The 21332-nt window shown below is 45.7% G+C and overlaps 1 protein-coding gene across 2 annotated transcripts in view; it reads left to right on the forward strand.

Moving 5' to 3' along the window:
* The window catches only part of CATSPER3 (cation channel sperm associated 3), a 43464-nt gene extending 33522 nt beyond the window's left edge, over positions 1-9942 (forward strand). Inside the window, exons 9-10 of one of the 2 annotated variants that reach the window (XR_009454808.1) lie at positions 7921-8193; positions 8806-9938. Coding sequence is in view for 1 of the 2 variants with exons in the window: in XM_019478473.2 (XP_019334018.1) it covers positions 7921-7984 (64 nt within the window). In the remaining variant the exon portion in view is untranslated. Of the gene's footprint in view, positions 1-7920 lie in introns of both variants that reach the window. The other variant, XM_019478473.2, reaches the window with a different exon arrangement.
* The last annotated feature ends 11390 nt before the right edge of the window (positions 9943-21332 follow it).

Raw genomic sequence — 21332 nt, forward strand, 5'->3', positions numbered from 1 at the left:
TGGCCACCTGCGACAAGCATCCTTGCACACCTCAATGCGAAGACTCCAACGCTGTTTTATTAGTGTATCGCACAGCGGGGACTTCTACCTATAAAACTGCTCTTAATTACTTCCTAAGTTACTAAGTGAGGTGATGCTGATTTTATTCTATAACCCACTAGGGTTTTCTTCTTTTCCTACAATGCTCTGCTCCAAACCTCCCTCTATCCACGCACGCACATGCAAAGCTTGGAGCTTGCTGTGGGGCAGATTCACTTCAACACCACAATGTGACTCCTACAACTGCAAGAGCCATTTCACAGGCCCATGAGTTTTGCATGTGCACTATTTCCTACCTGGGCACGCAGAGACTCAGTTTTGCTTCTATGCATGTCAGCTGGGTAGTGAGATACTCATGCAAAAGTAGCCAAGCAAAATAGCTGCTTGGGAACTGAGTCCAAGGAGCCAGGTTTTAAAAAGAAGTCATCTCCCATTTAGTTTGGGCCTAAACGAAGGGGTCAGCACCCACCAGCTCCCTACCTCATCCTATCAATATTGTTTGTAGTACTTCTGATCCTGCCAAGCCCTGGTTTGGTTGGTACATTTGAAGGCTGACACTGGAGCTACAAGTGTTTGTAAGAACATGAATAAAATGAGAGCTGATCCCTGCTGAACACCAGCACAAGTTGTGGATGCTTTGAAGGTTTCCCTTGAAGCTTGCATGTTCTTATAGCTCTGATGAGAATAGTCCCCACACCTCTCTGCACGTAGAATCGGATCCACGGAAACCACAACACCGCATGGCACAACGCAAAGCGCTGATGTTACAGTTGCCATAAACACATACAAACTGAAATACTGTTTCCGTCTACTCTTCAAGCTACACCTTTCACCCCAGATGATAAAGAAAAATAAAACCATGCTACTGGGTGACCAACCTTCTTAGTGGATCCAATTTGAAGAAAGAGGCTGCTAATCTGATCTCCTAAATTGAAACAAAAAACCTCCAAACTTGCAATAGCTGGAAGTCAACATTTAAGAAAAGTTGACTTGGGAGAATAAAGAGGTCATGAAAACATATCTCTGAAGGGATGCCATGTTTCGGGCTCTTTAGCGGCCTCTGGAGATATCCCGATACCAAGTCTTCCAGAAAGTGATGGGTGTGCAGCACCACGGTTTATGACAACTTTATCATGTGATAGTGGCTGCGGAGAAAGTAGTTTGAAGTGTTTACTTCCACTCTCTGCATCAGTGGCTCCATCTTAAATGGCTGGGCAAGATAATAATAGGCATTTGCAGCAAAACCCAGCAATTATCCTCAGTAGCCCTGGTTTGCTTCTGGCCATTGTTTTTTTATGGGCATGTCATTGAGATGGAAGATGAAAGAATTAAACAGCCTATTTACCAAGGAATGCAGTTTGGTGAGCATGTGGTTGCTGACCACGAACCATTATAGGATGACTAACAGCAGATGTAGACAGTTCATCTAGCCAGTCATCATAAGGACCTACCTGGAGATTCATTCAGGTGACATTTAAGTGGCAAGGAGCCCAGATCCTGGTGGGATTTGCCTGGACGATGAGGCAAGTGACACCAAATCTAGCACAGAAATTTGACGTTGCAAAGACCTGTTGGATCATCTAGTCCAGCCTCCATTCCAGCGCAGGCTGTAGCCCTTAGTGAGATGCAGCAGTCGAGCTAAAACTAAGAACAGAGTACTTTCAAGGTCACCATCCTGTGACCTTGAACCGTTTTCTTTCTGACAGTTTTACTGACAACTTCAGCTATAATTAACATGAAGAGGGAAGAAACCTCAGTAGGAAAATTCACTCATTGACAAGGCCTGCAGAGGCAAGTTGGAAGGAGATTAAAAAACCAACAAATGTATGTGTGTATGTGTATGACGGGTTGCAGGTGAACCAGGAGTAATTCCACTTGATGCAGTTTTCATAGATTTCCTAGACATCAGGGCTGGAAGGGACCTTGCGTGCTCATCCGGTCCATCCCCCCGCCCCAGGGGCAGGAAGTCAGCTGGGGTCAGATGATCCCAGCAAGACAAGCATCCAAGCAGTTCTTAAAGGTACCCAGAGTAGGTGCTTGCATCACTTCTGTGGGGAGTCTATCCCAGGCTCTGGAGACTCAGACGGTAAAGTAGTTTTTTCTAATGTCCAGTCTAAAATGGTCTTCTAGCAGTTTGTGACCATTAGACCTCGTCTTCCCTTGGGGTGTCGGGTGAACAGATGTTCTCCCAGTGCACACCCCTGATATAGGCTGCCACCAAGTCCCCCCTGAGCCTGCGCTTCTCCAGGCTGAACAGTCCCATGCCTCTCAGCCTTTCCTCATAAAGCCTGTTCTCCTGACCTCTAATCATACACGTCGCTCTCCTCTGGACTCTCTCAAGCTTCTCCATTTCTTTTCTAAAGTGTGAAGCCCAGAACTGGACGCAGTCCTCCAGCTGTGGCCTCACCAAGCCCGAGTAAAGTTATATTATCCAGATGTAAAGCCAGCATGTGAGGAGACCCAATCCTAGAGTCCTGAGATCTGATAATCAGGTTAACAAGTGGTGATTTTTTTTAATGCAAAAGCTTTGCAGACAATCACCTTTTTCTTTGCTCTAGGGACAGCAACAAGTTCCACAGCCTGAGTCTCTGCTCCACGCCACGCAGCATGCAACAGTCCTTTGGAGAGCTGGGTTGTTACAAAGCTGCGTTATTGCTATGAAGCGAGGTTAAAAACCCACCTTAAAATCAATGCAACCAGCAACAGAATCTATTCCCACTTCTGCCCATAGTAATAGGCAGTGATTTCAGGAGGAGTTTTATTGACTTAGCTCATTGGGGGTGGAATTGTTTTTCCTCTGTGTGTTTGATTTTAAAACCCAGCCTTCTATTTTGCATCCAAAATTTGGCACCTGAAAGTTGGGTCCTGTGAATCTTTGCTTAAACACTACAAAGAAGTAAATGCTAAAGCCTTTGGAAACTTCCTGTACAAGATCAGTTGGGATCACAACCACCAATAAATGAAGTGGAAAGGATTTTCCTAGTGATGTGGAGAAATGCATCATCCTGGAGAACTCTGCGACAGGTGGACGCAAGAGGAACTGATTGTCAGCTGTTTTAGGAGCGGGGTGATGAGGGGGGGCATGGAAAAGTATTTGCAAATGTTCCATGTTTCTCTGAGTTCCCATTCAGATGGAAGTTTGTGAAATGCTGCAAAAATATCACTGGGCAAAACACCGGGCTTGGAGAAGGGAATGTTTATAGGTCACCTTTCAGGCAAGCACTGCCCTGTTTCTTGGGTGCTGGGCTTGAGAGAAAAATCATCCCACAGTGCAAAGAGAAGGGGATGGTAGGAATGGTTAGGTGGCTAGGCGATCAGAGTGGTGGTGGTGCGGCAGGGAAGGGACCTCTGGGGATGAAGTCCGGTGACTTCCTGCTTGCTCACAGACACTTTTCTAGTCTCAGAAAATTGCTATATCCCAGCAGGGCTGGGCCAGAGTTCTGCTAAGCTGGTCTACTCCAGAGGCCAGTGTGGCAGGGAGCAACATCTTGCCCAGGAGAGGGACAGTGCCAAATGCAGTTGTGATATGTATTGCGATATGTATTACAGAGTAGGAAACATTTGGCGGTAACAGAGATGTCTTTCTGTGCAGTGAGAATCCAGTTTGCTTCACAAATGCATGCTTCAGTTCTGGGGACACTGACTGTTGTCCCCTGGCTGCCCCTGGGACCCTGAGCCAAGCTGGGTGGGGAAAGTCTCTCCGAGACTTTTGGGTCGTGGAGCCCAGGTCCTACCCAACGGCTCCCACAGAAGGAGACTCCAGAGTTGTGCAGACCTGCCCATGAGTCTGACTGGAGGTTCGGCGATCGTGGCATGGCTTTTAATGGCCAAGGCAACATTGGGAGCTGGTTAAAAAGATGCTGATTTCCTTGAGGGCCAGTCTGAAAAGCATTAGCGAGATAGAGAGACTCTTCCAGCCTGTATTTCTGGCTCGACCCTTTGGAGATGTCACCGGGACCTGCCTAGGAAGGCTCAGGCAATGGCTGTTCGCCCTAAGCTCCAGGGTGGATCTGGGAGCGGATGTGACCCGGAGTCAGCGCCTGGCTGGAGCATGGAGGGAAATAAGCAGAGGTGGCAGAAAATTAAACAGCAACCTGCTGGGTGAAAGCCAGAGGCCTGGCAGTGGGAAACACTTACAAGGTGGGAGTCAGTTAATCTGCTCCCAGTGATGCTGATCCACAGGCTGTAAAAGCAGCTGCACAATAAATGGGCAGCAGCAGGTGGAGTGGGTGAACCCAAGGCCACGGTAACGTGTCCAGTGAGCCATTAAACGCAGCCAGGGGCCTTTGTTATAGAGGCAGAGCTGCATCTTGCAGAGGTGTTTGTCTGGCTGAGCATCCAGATCACCCCCTCTGCAGATGGCTCTTGAAAGCTAGACCCAAGTGGACCGCAGGACAGCGTTTGGGGGGTGCTACAGAACAAAAGCTGAGCTGAAAGGACTCAGGGGAACAGATTCTTCTGGGGAGTGTTTGTGCCAAATTGAAACCCTTGAATTGTTTGTTCTCAGCTGGGATGGTTGTCAGGTGAGGGGAGCCAACAAGGTGAGACCAGCATTACCTGTATTACTCTAGCGCCTGGAAGGTCCTAGCTCCATTGCGCTAGGTGCTGTATGTACATTTAAAACAGAACGGCTTCTGTTCCCAGAGTTTGCATCTGAGGATTAGACAAGGGAAAAAAAAGTGAGCGGCGGCAGCAGGGGAGCAGTGAAATCACTACGATCAGCATACAAGTGGTCCCGGCACATCAGCTACACACTCACTGCTAAGCTTTCTGTGGGTATCACTATGGAGCAGAGTGCTAAGCACGGCCAAGTGCTCTCTGGGGTTGTTATTGGGGTCTCTTCCCATGCAGCAGGGTGCCTGGGGCAAATGTGTGAAGCTGATTCTGGAGGTAGGAATGTGCCTGTTTATTAATAATGCTGCAGGATCAGGTTCATCACTGCCGTAGCAATGGCAGCTGATGTCTTATACAGCTGGATAGGCAGGCACCATTCTCCTCAGTGGAGAGAGTGGGACAGCTGAGCCTCAGTGCAGGTGAATAACTGAGACAGACAGGTGTCTGTCATCCCAGTCAGCAGCTAGGCTTGACCTTAAGGGTATTTTGGTACCCAAGGAGGCTGGCTGGTGCCTAGTCAAACCTCACAGGAGCTTAACTCCTGTTAAAATGGTTTAGTAAGGGAGCCTTTCTCTGAGAGTGGACAGTGCCAGCTACTGCAGAAGCAGGTGCATGAGCAGTGGGCTTTGGATGCCTTTGCTGTTACAGACTTCATTGCATATATGTTGACTGCTATTCCCATTGCAATAAATGGGTGTGAGATTGTAAAGTCATTGGAGCTACACTAGGGATGACGGGAGGAGTGGGTAAGGAAGGCAGGAGTACATGGGAGCGGGTCTTGCCTGGGAAGGAAGATGGCACTGGATTGGGAGAAGGCTTAGGAGTGACCTGGAGGAAATTGGTTTCTGATGTTTTCAGGAGTGTCTGCGGAGCAGGACATTAGCATGGGGAGTTCAGTGCTCACCTCAGCCGTATGTTTCTTGAGCCTTAAAGCATGTTTGTGTTCAGCTGAAGTGGGGTGCTTTTCATGTTGACCTTAGCCATCCCTGATGCAGAACCTCCTCAACAGCATGCAGTGTGGTACAGGAGAGGGGAATCTGCATGAACAAAGGTCCCAGCATCATCTGTGTCCCTGGGTAAGGGAGACAGTTGTTTTATTCATATAGTCACCATCACCGGGGCCTTGGTACTTTATAGACAAACAGCAAAATACAAACCTTGCCCAGGGGATCCTGCAGATCAACCTCTCCAGAAGCAGATGTTGGGGATGGACAGTGGCAATACGGGGCGAGCATTGCAAGAACATGGGTTACCTCTGATGGCTCTTCTGGATTAGGTTGTTTCCTTTGCAAACCATGTCCAACTTCCAGAGCAGGGGGAGAGAGACCATGATAGGAGCTTGTGGTGAAAGATGGTTGAAAGGACTGAGTCTGGAGGAGGTGATGGAGGTTGTTTGGCCTGCAGGACAAGAGACTCACCTGGCTGTCGGGGATGACACAGTAAAAGGCGAGGAGATGAATGGCGCGCTCGGGGTAGCAGAGCTGGTTTTGAGAGGGTACAAGAAAGCCAGTACTCGGATACAAGCCAAGGCAGGGTCATGTAGAGCCTTGAAAGGAAGGGTGAGAGGAGCCTAAACCAGACTCTCAGTTCAGGGCTCACAGTCACCTCTTATTTTTCCCAGTGAATTCCAGTCCCCCAGAAGCCCCCTTCACTTAGTCTTTTGGAGGCATCCAGGGCTCAAACTGAGCTGGAGCTCAGGGAAACTGTTTCCCTTGTTAAAATAAATGTATGAGTTTAATACATACCAGGAAAGGATAGGGAGTTCTCCTTGTTAAATATTTACTGGTCAAACCCTGCTGAGGACTCACCTGGAGGAATTCAGCCGTAGCTCGCTCTTTCCCTCCTGAATGACATCTCCAGCACGCTTTTAATGCTGTAGAGAAACTGCACGGCTGAGTCAGAGCAAGATGAAGGTGCAGAACTGGGTATCTTCTGCCCCCCCAAACCAGGGCAAAGCTGTGTAATGATGCTGAATAATAATAGGTGCTAATTGGGAGCTTGCCTGAGGAAAGTCTGCAGATGTAGAAGTTTGCCCTCATAGATCGGCAGACTCAGACAGGGACAGGATAACTGTAAGCAAACAGGGCAAGCCACTTCAGCGAGCCAAAAGGAAAATAAAAAATATCATTCATTTATGTAAAGTGTCATGGAAAAGACAGGCAGGGACACTTTACCCTCACTGCTGTCTTTTATAATGTACTGGTGGCCTTTTGGAGGCACATACGTGGCTAATTGTAATGAGTGGTATCTTTTCCATTGTGGTTTACTCCATTTGGTAGTGGTATTTACAGTAATTTTACACATGGAAATGGGAGATTATCTCCATTTCAGCTGGCTGTCCCTTCCACCTCCTGATGGGGTTTTAAGCTAGGTAATCTTGCATCAAGTAACCTTTTTGGACACAGCAAGTGCATGTTTCTTAAGAGAATTAGGGATTATGTTGAGTCAATCTGTATTGTTTTGTGATCTTATTATTTTTTCTAAAGCATTCTTAAGAGAAAAGCATAATATTGGACGTGTAACATGTGCACGCATGCCACACAAGTCCCCTACTGACCAGATGTTTCGAGAAACATGCATGAGTTGTAGGCTACTGGGATGCATTAATTGTGGATTTTGCAAGATCATTCAATGATGTACATAATGCCATGGATACTATTTACAAGCGAAAATAGATATATGAAGTTTAAACTCAATCCGGCTATTCCAGAGCACACCAATTGTTAGGAATAAACAACAGCCAGGGCACTTAAGCTGACACTTAACTTTAAGCATGTACTTAGCACTGAGTTCAATAGAGCATTAACACACTTCTTGCTGAGTAAAGATGATCTTAAGTATATCCTAATATCCAAGCATATGCCTAAGTGCTTGGTTGAATCTGGGCCAACATTTCACTTCTCCTCGGACACCTTAACGTATTTTTAGTTGTAGTTGCCATCTAGTAGAATAAATGAAATGGTGTCTCTCCTTCCTTACTGGGGTCTCTTTGGATAAGCAACACACATCTTTAATGATTGCTTTTCCTGAATCTCCATAATTTTAACATGTAAGGAATGAAAATGAATGTAAAGATCACACTTTTAACCAAGCGGGGATCCTGCAGCTCTCATTAGTCTTTTGCTGCTTGATTATACGTTGATTTTAGGATCAGAACAGGTTACTAGTTGTCTGTCTCTCTATTGTTATAAATCTAGTTTTCCATAATATTTTACTTGTTGGTCCATGGGGAAAATGTTCCTTTATTGTGTTTCTTCTTTTCAACAGGGCATCACCTGTGTTGGGGGCATCAGGCACAGGCATGTTAGGAGAGAGCACTTTCCACAGCTAACAGCATCCTTTATAAAACATTTTGCTGCAAGAAGAGGAAGCATAGAAGATGGGCTTGAGCTAGCAGGTCCCCCAAGTGCCCCTTGTCCCTCAGCTGGAGCTCTGCACTGAGTCTAGGCAGTTTCTAAAGTGGGAGTCTGGCTCCACGGTGCGTCCCGTCACCTGGCAGTCATGCCCCTCACCGGAAGAACATACATGGAAAAAGCTGAGGTAACCTCCTGTATTATTGGGCATTGCCCTTTCTATCCTACAAAGCCCTTTTAGATGTCCTCCACCTGGTAACTCTGAGCATGTCCTGCCAGGGCACTGGCTCCCCACAACTCAGCCTCAAGTTAATGGGAATTGAAGGTGCTCCAATCCAGGCTTGACAAGGCCCATAAACTATCCAAGAAAGTCCTTCATTTCCACCCTCTGTATTTTCCATGGGCAGGGATCAACTGTTTTCTTAGGTGTGGCATTTTTGGAGGAGTTGGATTTGAGAATAGCTTCATGTAGCACAGGTCATGAGCAAGGAGCTGAGAGTTCATGAACTGGGGAAGCCAAAGGTAGATCTGGAGCTGAGAGGAGTTCATGAACTGGGGAAGCCAAAGGTAGATCTGGGCCCCAGCTGCAGACAGGGGAGCCAGGACCACGAGTGTCTGAAGTTCAATGATTCTGACTGGGGTTGAAATCCCAGCCCCATTGAAATGAGGGGGGATTTTGTCAGGCTTGCTTTCCCCTTCAGGTTTAGCTTGGGATCCTTTCTTGGGTAGAGAGAGGATGGAGGTACTAACCGAATGGAAGCAGCTTGGTTTTACAGGACATCTTCCCTCCCGTTTCCAGTGCTGCAGTTTGGTTTGCATATCCATTTTGAGCATGCCTTGACCTGGAGAGATGTAGATAGACGGTGGCAGGCACTGGAAAATACCTGCACTCAGAGAAGATCTACTGCTACCGGGGCCACAAAACGAGCATAATAGACCAAAACTCCAACAAAACCAAATGCAGGCACAGGTCAAGCATGTCCTTGTGAAGTCCCTGATTGAATAAAAAAACCCCAAACCAGTAAAGGCCTCAGGGCCTGGACTTTTGTGCTTGTTTTCTTGCAAGTTACTGTTTCTTGGGGGAAAAAAGAAAAGTCCCCAGCAGACCCCAGTACCTGGGGGAGTCCCGGCTTTGGTGTACGCTTGTGATTTATGGGGTACTTGTTAAAACCACTTGTTCTTGTCAAAACAAAACAGATTGAAGGGAGTTTGGGAGACGGTCTCCTTCTAGTTGGCACTTCATCATGGCTTCTTATTCTTTCCTAGGTTCTGGAAGTTTACAGTTATATAAAACTTAATGAATCAGTATACTTTAGATTTCCGTCCTAATACATATGGGTTCAATTAACTGCGCCGTTTGCTTATTTAAGCGTTTTCATTAAATTGCTTTACTATATTTTCCCGCAATTGAAAGGGAGCATGGTGAAGATTATGCCATCTGCCACCATCAGTTCTGCAGGGCTTTTTTCTTTGTCCAAACCCACTTTTGTTAGTATAAAAGACCCTTCCCCCCATTGTTTCGCTGCATGCCATGCATTTATTGCATTCTCTTCTACTCCAGATCTATAAATAAAAGGCCTGTGTGGGGGAACCTGTTGCAGTGTCTTTTGTAAACAGCCTTTTAGAGAAGTTGTGCTTTGTGCCCCCCTTCCTCAGCCTGCGCCCACGGTTCCTCCTTGCTCTAGCTCTACTGCCTGTATTGCACCTTTGAAAGTCCTGCTGCTGAGTTTGTGAGTCTTGTCAAATCCCAGCAAAACCCTTTGCCTTTTCTTCAGACCCTACAGGGTTTTTTTTAGAGGAGCTACAAGCATAGCATTGTGAAGTGAGATTCCCGCTACTTCTGAGTCATCACTTCTGGTCTGATGTCCACGTCTGACCTAGCATTTCCCAATCCCTCTCTCCTACTCAGCTGCTGATACCAGTTGACTTCTGTCCCCTCTGGCTGGTCTAATTGTTCATTTAAAGTTGCTGAATAGCACCAGTTTTACCAATAGACCCTAATGGGACTACTCCAAGAGTGGGAGTCTACTAACTTGGGGAAAGTTGGAATAACGGGGTGGGATCCTGTTCTCTGTTTTCTCTGAAATGCCCAGTTGATATAAATTAATGAATGATAATAAATTAGGCCCATTTGACATATGGGAAAGCTCGTCCTTCTGAAAAAGTCTTATGGATTTCATCCCTATGAAATTCTGTAGGTTACTGTAGGAATGTAGTTAGGTTTTTATGGAAATGACTTAAAAACCCTATAAAATGGAACAGTGCATGAGTTTCACTATTTATTTGTTTTAAACTCTCATATAGTTTTATTACAGGGATACAACTGTCTGTCAGCTTCTCTAAGACAAAATGGACAAAAACGTTATGAAAGTGAGTCATCTATGTTAGATCCCATTGGCTTTTCCCTTAAGAGGAGGTCGGGAGAGAGTAAGTGACTTGCCCGGAGTCACATGGCAAGTCTGTAGCGGAGCCTGGAGGAGACTGTTGTCCCTCGGCGTCGTGCCCTCAGGCCTCTGATCACCAGTGGGGCATGGGGATGCAGTCACTAGTGGTCCGTCACCCACTGGTGATTGAAATAACCAGAAAACTGAAATTTGTAGCGAGAAACCCACCTATAATCAAACAACCAAACAGCCTTCCCCCCCGCGTGTCCTTTCTTTTGACTGACACATTTAGTGCAAATGGAACTGAAATGTTTTATTTCGATTTTATGCATTTTTAGCCAATGTCGCATGTGATGGAAGGGGAGTTCAAAGCTCAAAGCCAAGGCAGATCTGCCTATTTCATTTTGATAATGGCAAAAGAAAAGGGCTAGACTTCAGGCTATTCCTCCCTTCCCCCCCAAATATAAAAAGTAGTGAAGCTGCTACAGATTCACAAGACATTTCAGTGCCCAGCCTGCCTTTGGTGACCAATGCCCCCCTTCATTTTTCCAAAAAAATCCCCCCATGTTTGCTAGTAACTAACCTCACTGTCCTTCCCTGCTCAGCTCCCTTTACTCTGCGCACCAGCCTAGCAAGAACAACCCACAGTGACGGCTGCTGCATCGCTTACAGCGCTGGGATCCTGCTCCGCAGCGAGCAGTCCTGATCCTGCTCCTGCTCCACAGTGAGCAATCCTGCAGGATCAGGCTCCAGAGTCATTTAAAAGCTACCTTAGCATCAGTGAAGAGCACAGGCTGCGGGAGTCTCCCTCTGAGCAAGGGGTTCTTGGCAGACCTGCCCTCTCAAGCCCATCTTCAGTGGGGGGGGGGTTTCTTCTTCCAGCAAGGCATAAAATAAATGGAGGCCAGGAGCTGTGGAAAATGTTCCCTGCAAACATGCCTGTTCCTGATGCCCCCAAAATGTAGAAATTCAGTTGTGTATTAAAAAAAAAAAAAAGAAAAGAAAAGCCCCAACCCTTCCAAGACACTAAAAATAGACTCTGATCACTTACCAAATGGTAAAATGAAAATGATTTGCTTTGAATAGTCTCCAGAAAGGCTCAGATACAATGTCTTGTGGAGCAAAATTGAATCAGTTGAAAGTGCAGACGCCAGCTCAGCCTAATCCCTCCCAGCTGCTTTGCTTTGCTTTTTTTCCAACAAGCAGCCCCTAAAAGTCTTCTCCCTAATCCTGCAAACTGAAATTCAATCTTCTATTTTTTTTTAAATCAAGTTTCAAGCCTGGGGCTTGGAGGGGGGCATGGGTGGGGGGAGAGTGGGGGGACGGGACTTCAGTTCAGTAAACAAAGCCTTGAATTCAAGGAAAGCGTTTAAAATACAATCTGCTTGGCCTGAGCCTAGCACACAAATCTGGTGTCTTTAAAGCCCCTGGAAACAGACAGTAGATGACTTTGAGATTCTCCCTAAGTGACTGTCTGGTTGCTGCCTTTATGCTGTCACTGTTGATTGTGGGGCCTAATAGACTTTGTATCTGCCTTTTTGTGCCTGCTTTTATCGGGGAATTTTGGTGGAGCATTTACCTAACGCAAAGCCCAAGATAAACAATTCCCAATGCGCGACTGGGACTGGGAACCCAAATATAACTGCATGTCAGAGCTGCTATCTAGGAGAACACCCGGAGGAATTTATGACACTTTCCTAAGAGTATCCTGGATGATTCTCCACTGATTTTTCCTCCCCCCGCCTCCACCCCGAGCCCTGGCTCCGCTGGCAAGTTACAAGGACGCAGCAAACATTCCTTGATCTCTTTGTTCTTCTCTGCCCATGTTGCAAAAGTACCAGCAAGGTGATGTGCCTACCTGGTAATCCATTGATCCTAAGGCTTGCAGCAGCAGGTCTCTTTCCCTTGGAATTTTCCCTTGGAGGATTATTGAAAAACAAGAAAAAATACCCAGAACATCGTTATATTGGGGTGACCCAGACCCTTGGCTCTGAAGCCTCCCAGACCCAGAGGTTCAAAGTTAGAAGCACTGGAAACTGTATCATTTGAACCCAGGCCAGGATCCAGAATTACAGCTGAGAAAGCTAAGTAAGAAGGGTTTCATCATCGCTGACTGGTAACGCCCTTAAAAATCAGGCTCTGGAGCTCGTGGTATTGTCTAGTTATGGAGGGATGTTAAGGCACGAGCCAGAAGAATAGGAAAATGAAAGATAGGAGGAGAATGGAAAGTTCACAAAACGTTTCTTTTAGACGCTCTCCATACATCGCTCTTGCCTTGATAGAGACTATGATGGAAGACGTGGCGTGTAACAGTTGTTCACTAGCCCTATGTAACAAATATGCCCCTGCCAATCAAAAACTTTTCAGTTATTACTATTTGGCCCATTTTATAGTGGGAAATGGGATTCTGCTAGTCTATGTGGCTTGCCAGTGTACGAAGACCCGATGGTTGTCTGTTTGCACCCAACTTGTGACTGCCCTGGGACTCATTGACTTAAATATAATTAAAAGAAAAGGGTGTGGGGGGGAGAGGGTTGTGGGTTTTTTTCAATCAGTGAAATTTGGCCTTCAGTTCTCTTGGTGCGTGTCTAGGGAAGGAAATGGGGTGATACTGCTATAATTCAATGTGTACTTAATTAATGTGTTGTCTTTTACATCAGAAAGTCATATTCTTAATAATGCTATTTACCTGGACATTGCTGAGTATAGCCATGGTAGGAAGCAATGCCAAGCTACAGGGGTGGAGCACTGCAAGTCCTACCGAAAGGCCAGACTGTGCGGAGAGCCAAGAGTGCTTTGAGATCCAGTTAAACCAGGATGAGCCCAGAGACAGAGCTAGTGAGGAGGAGGAAGCAGTGCTGGAACATATCACTGCAGGCTTTTACCAGTACATATTAATTTTCTTGTTTTTGGACCCTGAAACCAAGTCCAGCGGATGCTTGAGAAGCACCTCCTCCCCTTTTGCTGAAAGGCTGACCTTCACCAGGTAGAGAGAAGAACGTGTCTTCTGATCCACTCAAGGGCTCCAAGTGCAGAGCTCAAGGGGCAAGGGCCTGGAGGGGAGGTCTTCTGGTGGAAAGGCAGGAGGACCAAGAGGTGCCTGAGAAAATCATGATAAAAGCTGTGTTTTGGACTCTATAAAACAAAATGTGCACAGAGGAAAAAGATGTTAGAGCATTTTGCAAATGTTAAGCATCCACGACTTTGAACTGAACCTTCAGGTGTTCCTGCTTAAAGGGAGTAACTGATTTTGTTGAAAGAGCTGACACAAGTGCCATGGTGCATTGTGTACTGAAACACACAAGTATACCCTGGCATGAACAATTCAATTTGAGGCAGGGGAGGGGTGCAGGTGGGGAAGGAGCCTGTACTATGAGTACCCTCCACCCACCCCTTACTAAAGTGTCAGGCTAGCACAGGGGTTGGCAATGTTTTGGGGCAGAGTGCCAAAAACACCCACAACCTTGACTTGTAAGATGTTGGTGTGCCAGGGGCAGACAGTGGGAGAGCCATGAGGGTCCCAATTCTTGTTATGGCAGCACAGCCCTGACCCCTTCCCTGCCATCCAACCCAAAGCACAAGTGCCAAGCAAAGTGCCAGTACCATGCTCTGGCACCCGTACTGGGGGTTGCCTAATCCTGGGCTAGCATGTCATGGTACCCATCCACTCTGCTCCAGTGGAAAATGGACTTTCTCCTGAGTCTTCTTGGACTCTCTCCATGTGGCCTGCTCTGTGCTTTATGCAGCAGAAGTCAGAGCAGCTCCTTCTGGCTTTAAATGGCTTAGAATTATTTTGGTTTTGTCACCGCTCAGCAATAAACTTTCTTCAAAGGGCTTTGAATGTCAAGGGTAGGAGGGAAGGGCCTCAAGGAACTAGGTATGTCTAGTGTGGAAAAAAAGTGATTAAGCTGAGGGTCAGGATAGCAGCTTTCAAATGTTTGGGTGCCTGCCACAAGGAAGATGGAAGAGATGGTTCTCTCCTCTGCACTGAAACTGTGGCAAAGCCCATTTAGATCAAATCTTAGGGAAAACTCCCTAATTGTAAGAAGAGCAGAACAAGGGAATTAGCTGTCTTGTGAAGTCGTGGTACCTCCTTCAGTGGGATTTTCAATAAGAGGCTGTATCATCTGAGATACAGGACAAGACAGCCCTAGGAACCCACCCACCAGCACCTAGTCAGAAACCATGGTGACAGTTCATTTAAAAATCACATCTAATCCAAATGTGGTTTATCCACAAAGTTGCACAAATAAATGCAGAGCAACACACTGCCCAACTTAAAGGCTCACTATCAAACCATGATCTGATGGCCAACAACACCTTTGTGGTATCTTTGCTGCCCTTGTGCTGCATTGTGCTGTGTTGTGTATTGTGCTGTGTATTGGATTGAGTTGTGTTGGTCCTGGTGGAAGGATCAGACCTGGAATTACACACATTATCATCCCCGCACAATGCAAGAAGCCCATTGCGCTGGATTCCTGGGGCATTTTCTGAATGTTGCCCAGAGCCACAATCCCGTGTGGCTGGACACGCCTAATGATCACTTCTACCATGGATTTGCCACCACCAATATGACTGCCACTGCTTAATAGCAACTGGTGCTTGTGACTGTTCAGAATGCAATCATCACCCATTTCTTCGTTTTCAAAGGCCCTCTCATTTTGCGGTGGCTGTACAGAAGGACAGGGACACACTCAGCATACAACCCTTTTCATGTGGTTTCGGTACCCCACTGTCACGACGGGTGATTCCAGATGTGTCTAGATCAATCTCCCCCACTTCACATTTGTTTCTTATAGGCCCAGACATACTGCTCCACAATGTGCAACTGGTCAGGCTGCCTGCAGCATCTGCATCATTCATTGCACCTCAGTTTTCCTATTTCCAACCCTGCATGACTGGTTGCTGTGGCAGATGCTTCAAATTCTGCAAATGTCCTCTGCAAACGCAGAGGAACAAGGAACCCTGTCTCTGAAACCCTCATGAGAAATCCCCTGGGCTTTCATCCGTCCTTGTAATGCAGAAATGATGGAGAGGGAGAAAAGTGGCAGGAAAAAGAGGAAATTATGGTGTGGACCAGATGGAGATAATTTTTTTTTAAAAGAAATGGCACAGAAATAGAAGATTGTGGGGGTAAAGCAGAAGTGTTAGACTCTGATGCCTGATCCCTCTTAATTTCCCGAGAGAGAGGTTGTCTCACAGTGTGCTAAAAACCTGTCCTAGGGAGGCACTGGACAGTGGCGCAAGGGACACCAAGATGCCTGCTCAGTGCTCACTTTATTGCTGGTGCAGCCTTTCACTGCGTGTGCAGAGGAGACATGTCGGTGTGCTCTAGCAAGCTGCAGTGTCATGGGCCCAACATTTTAGGCTGGATGTGGTCAGAGCGAAGGTTACAGGAACTTTTTCAGATAGGTTGGAAGTACATCAGTTATGAATAACTGAGAAATAACTAAGATGTGTATAGCCTTGTGAGATGGAGTCAGCAGCACCCTGATCTCAAGGCAACTCCTTTTTGCACAGACAACTCTGGCACTATATTTAGAGAGAGAGCGAGTGGCAACCGTTGATCCTTTTGGATCATGGTGTATGCGTGAGAGGTCACCCAGACCTTCGACACATCTGCCTAGCAGAAGTATAGAGGAGTGGAGGCTGCTCAGACCTTCCACCCCCACTTTAGGTCACTGAGACAGAATCCAAAAGCAAGACAGGGTCCAGACATTTGGTGCCTTGATGGCTGTACTTGCATGAACATCCAGGAATCGAATTGGGGTCTCTTGTATGGCAGGAAAAGAGTCTACCAAACCAGAGGAGACTCCAGCCCTGTATTTAGTCCTGATACAATAGGACAACACTTCTCAGCCAGGATGCCATGGCTGTGAGATCCTTTAAAGGTGCTATGGGGTGTCATGCAAATATTAGCACTGTTAGGTGTGCAACTACCTACACAGGATGCAAAAGCAAAACCCAGAGATTTCAGCTAGGAACCCACAGTGTCATCCTGACCTGTTGTTGTCTCCCTGAGTTCTTTGCAACAGAAGAATTGCGCCATTATTTTTCCATAATAAAAAATGAGTGAAAGCTAAGAAATGGCATGGTTTCAAGGGGGGGGAGGGTCCCCTGGGGCTAACAAGGGTTGCCTTGAGTCTGAAAAGGTTGAAAGCCACTGCAGGAGGACGTTACATGTCACTGCTAATGCTCCAAATGAAGTTGGCAGAATATTACGTCAGCACAACTGAGGAAATTGCATATTGATGTTAGACTGTCTTTGTGCTGGATCATATTGGTGGCATCCAGTGAAAGGCTAGCCATGTCATCATACCCACCAGTGACTTTGGCCCCACAGTCACCACCTCCTTTAAAATACTTCAAATGGACAGACTGCTACCTGATATGTTTTGTCACATGTATTTCTGATTTAATGCAGCTCGCCATCCAGGTAAATATAAACATAACCCTGCAATGCTAATGTAACTTTGCAAGTTCAGGCAGTGAAAAATAAAACTGGTCTTGCTTGAAGCTCTGGAAAGACTTGTTTACTGAGCGTGAAGATAGATGGGCCTGAAGCACGGACAGGACTTTATGCTTCAGATCCTGCCATCCTTGTGTAATAAATATACATAATGAAATGCTAATGGGATGTGTTGTACCTGCTTCCTCTTGCTGCATGCATTTTTATTAATGGAGAAACCATCTCAATCTCCTGAGCCTTCCTCATTACGAGGCAGCTTTGGTGATCAGTCCTGTGAAGAATTCGCTCTGCAGTTTTCTATTTCTTCACCCCAGCTTTATTCTAGGTTTAGGTACCAAGGCTGGGGGCAAATAAAAAGGGAAGCTCATCCTCAAAAATGTCACAGATGAGCAAGTCAGTAAGGAAGCCTGGCTTTTATGGAATAAGGTTTCTGACAGCGGTGGTGTGAATAAACCCTGCAATTCCCTGGATTTCAAAGGGAAAATAATGTCGCTGTTGATATATAGGGAGGTAACATGTTTACTCTTGCTATCCCTATAAAAATGTGAACTCTTTGATTTCATCATCACACTCTTTTCAGGGCTGGGACTTCACTCAGCTAATTAAATTTGGATTAGACATTAAATAGATGAGACTCTCATATGAGAATATAGATAAAAACACTTATTAAATCAGTAGATAAGCTATATGTGATGCAGAGAGGCATTAAATAGACAAGTATGTATGATAGGGGGAGAGTAAATAGGTGAGTGTGTAGACATTGATCATCTAGATCAGTATGTATAAAGCAAGTAGGTAAATATGTGCAGAGCTAGATGAACATGCATAAGATATACAGAGACTTAAAATGTGTGATAAATATGAGTGTATATAAATGGCAGAAAAATGTAGAGAAAGTAAAGTGGGGGTAAATAGATATGAATGTGATTGATGAATCATGCATGGATAGCTTTGTACATGATAGAGAGATACATTAGACAAATAGCACGTATAAAACAAATAGAAATATATAGGATAGATTAAATGTTTGAGATGTAAATGAGATGAGTGTATATGAGATAGGTTAGCCAGAGAACCATGCAGTGGGGAGGTTGGCATATTGCACTGATAATAAATAAGTTTGGGATATAGTCAATAGATCGGATAGGTAAATTAGAGTGTATAGAGAGGTAAAGCAGATATTGGGTAGGTACATTAATCTGGTGGACAGAGTTGGTAGGCAGACAAAATGGATAGCTAGCTGCAAGAAGACAGGTGTATGGAGAAGACAGGTGTGTAACTAAATATGGGTAACAGCTGTATGAGTAGGTATTTGGAACAGATAAAGATAGGCTATACAAATAGAAAAGTATGTATAACACATGTGGGGTGGATAGAAAATTTAGATATGGGGTAAGTGCCAGGTCTTATATATGTACCAGGTAGACAGGTAGCTGAATATTTGTGGAATAAAGAGAGAGCCACCTAAATGTATAGGTACGGAGACAGCAGCTACCTGAGGACCAAGCAGTGCTCAGCTTTGACTAGGGAGTGAGGAGCTGTGTTCACGAGCAAAAGTCAAAAATGCCAAGAGAACCATAAACGAAAACTTTTGAATGTGCACAAACCCGAGATGTCCCAGCAGATCATGCTCATGCCTACCCCGACCCTTAGTCCCTGACTATTGCTGCTTCGTTACCTGCTGGTGTCCTTCCCTCCTTCATCCTGTGATTCTGCAGTGCCCTATGGCTGTATTCCTCCCCTCACTGCAATACGGGATTTTGACAGGAACATCTTGTTAATTTATTTGTGTTTCCAAAGCACTCATGTTTCCCCGAGTGCACCTTGGAGCTCTGTGGTCCTGAAGCCCTTTGGAGTGGTGAGCTCTTCATGTTCACCTGTTGGAGAGCTCCAGATGGCCAGAAAGGCCTCTCTGAGCGGTCCAAGCCTTATTCGTGCTTCAGGTATATGACAGCTTTGGTTTAAAGCACCTGCATTTTGAGTCATGGGGGCTGCTTGTACAGCTTGGTCTAGGGCTTCACGGAGTGCAGAATAAGCTGTGGGCCCTAGGATAAGATCCCAGTGACAAACGCTCAGGGACTGTCAGCATCACCTCTGACCCTTTCAAACTGTCTAGTTTCCTTAATTCCTGGGCTTGAGTGGAGTTTGGGGTGAGTAGCTTGAGGCATGTTTCATGGGGGTGGTCCTGGGCTTGGCTTGGAAGAGGCATAGCAAGGCTGAAATCTCCAGCTCCTGCCTCACGCAGTCACCTTTGAACATCTCCCCCCTGAACTGATCCCCTTCATTTTTGTTTCTAAAAACCTGCTCCTAACTCATTTATGGGCTCTTGAAAATCCTGACATTAATCTCCCCTACTCAGACAGGTGTCACTTTGAAGCCTGCAAACTAAATTCCTTTGTGCTTCTAAAGGACATTTCTTGTTTCATATGAGGATTGACTTTTGTTTCTTGTCTGTTAGCATGCGGATTTTCCAGAACCTCTTAAACTGCCATGTGTGAGTTGGGCTGACACCCAGGAGCAAAAATGTCTTTACACCAAGTTTTGTTGCACCAAGTTACACCTGGCTGTGGGCCCTGCTGCCAGGAGAAGATGGCTCTGCGTTTGTTTAAATAAATTGGGCTCAGCTGTGCAATCTCTGCTCACATGGTGAGCATTTAAACCCATAAGTAGCTCTGCTGATCTCCACAGGAGGATTTGTGGGGAAGAGTCTCTTCAGGAGAACTTTTTGCAGGAAATGAAAAAAAAAGTCCATTTTCTTTTCTAATTTAATGTTCCTAGAGCCGTTGTGGAATCTCTGTCCTTGGGAGGTTTCAAGAGGAGGCCAGACAAACACTTGGATGAGATAATTCTGCCTTGAGCACGGGTTTGCACCAGATGACCTCCTGCAGTCCCTTCCAGCCCTGTTTTTCTACAAGTCTATGATTTTTTTTTTCAAAGCAAATGGACCACTTTCTAAACTGCTTTTTTTTTTTTTAATTGGAAAAAGTGGGAACTTTGGAAGAAATGGCATTTTTACAAAATTCCAATGAGGGGGGAAAAAGGCTATTTTTCCTTTGGAAAGAAATGTTTATGTTTAACAGTTCCACTATTCGAAGCATGTTCAGAGCGGAATGTGGCCGCTCGTTTGTTAATAAGAGTGCAGCTCGCTGAAGCCATTCTCACAATATTGAGTTGCAAAAGGAGATTTTATTTGTGGCTGTAGATGCTTTATGTATGAGCTGCAGATTTACCAAAGTTTACTTAAAATGGTTTATTTCAAGCTAAATTTGAGGGGGTTCTTTCATATCTTCTGGGTGTATGAAAAGGAAAATATTTTGAAACAACCAGCATAAAAGATGCTTATGTTCAAACAAATCTATGAAGCGGGTGTAGGCAGTGCTGTTCTTAATGCCGTTTGATAAACAAATTCTTACTTTGCAGAATCGCTGTGTATTTTTTTTTGCAATTCTTGTATAAACCCTTTTTATGAGCTTTAATATCTTGGCTGTTTGATGGGATTGAGTAAAATTTTCACATGCAAGTTGCCAGTTTGGATCAAACTGTTGTCCCAAAATCTTGTTTTAAGCCGCAAAGTCATTTTATTTTTATATACAATGGTGAAATAAAATAATAGGGCCTGAATCTGTGCCTATTGCAAAAAATGGCAAAATCCTCATACACAGACTCGATGTGATGGCTATCTGTTTGCCAGGTTCCAGGGGCTTTTATTGCGAGTTTGGTATGTTATCTTAGGGCATGTCCGAGTGTTATTTTTCCTATACAGATTCAGTGTTGAAACATCCTTTTAATTTAAATGGGACTGACTGTATGTCATTTGCTGAGTTCCAGGCAGCAGATAATGACAAACATGTAGCCTGGTGTTAAAATGACTAGAGCTTTCTTTAGGAACCACTGAAACCCAAACAAACAGGTTGTCCTTGAAGACCGGACCCGACTGTTTTGCACTGGAGCCCTTTGCAGGTATGGGAACCCATGGCCCTATCCGCTGAGTAAAGACACAGCTGGACCTGGACTGTTTTACACTGGAGCCCTTTGCTGGTATGCGAATGCATGGTCCCATCAGCTGAGTAAAGACACAGCTGCTGATGCCTGGTACATGGCAATACTTCCCTTGAAGATACTAACGGAGTTAAACCTTAACTCAGTATCTCACTAGATTGGGTTTATGCCCGTTCACGGGGGACAGCAGAGGCACCCTGCACTGTCAGCCCTTCACCTCCCTGCACCAGTAGTGCTGCTAGTCGCAGCAAGGAGCCACACTTAGACACAGAGCTGAAACCTGCCTGCACCTAGGAGCTCTGGGGGACAGTGAAAGGGGACCAGCTGACCTGTACTTGAGCTACTGCCAGGCGGTAGGACACAGGGAGTCTGTTGCCATGGCTGCTCGCAGAGCGCTGGCCTGACAACCTGATGCCCCAACAGCTATATTATTCTTGCTATTCCATGTGGCAATATTACCTCCTCTGTAAAGTG

The sequence above is a fragment of the Alligator mississippiensis genome, chromosome 9, assembly GCF_030867095.1.
Source record: "Alligator mississippiensis isolate rAllMis1 chromosome 9, rAllMis1, whole genome shotgun sequence".
Taxonomy (NCBI): Eukaryota; Metazoa; Chordata; order Crocodylia; family Alligatoridae; genus Alligator; species Alligator mississippiensis.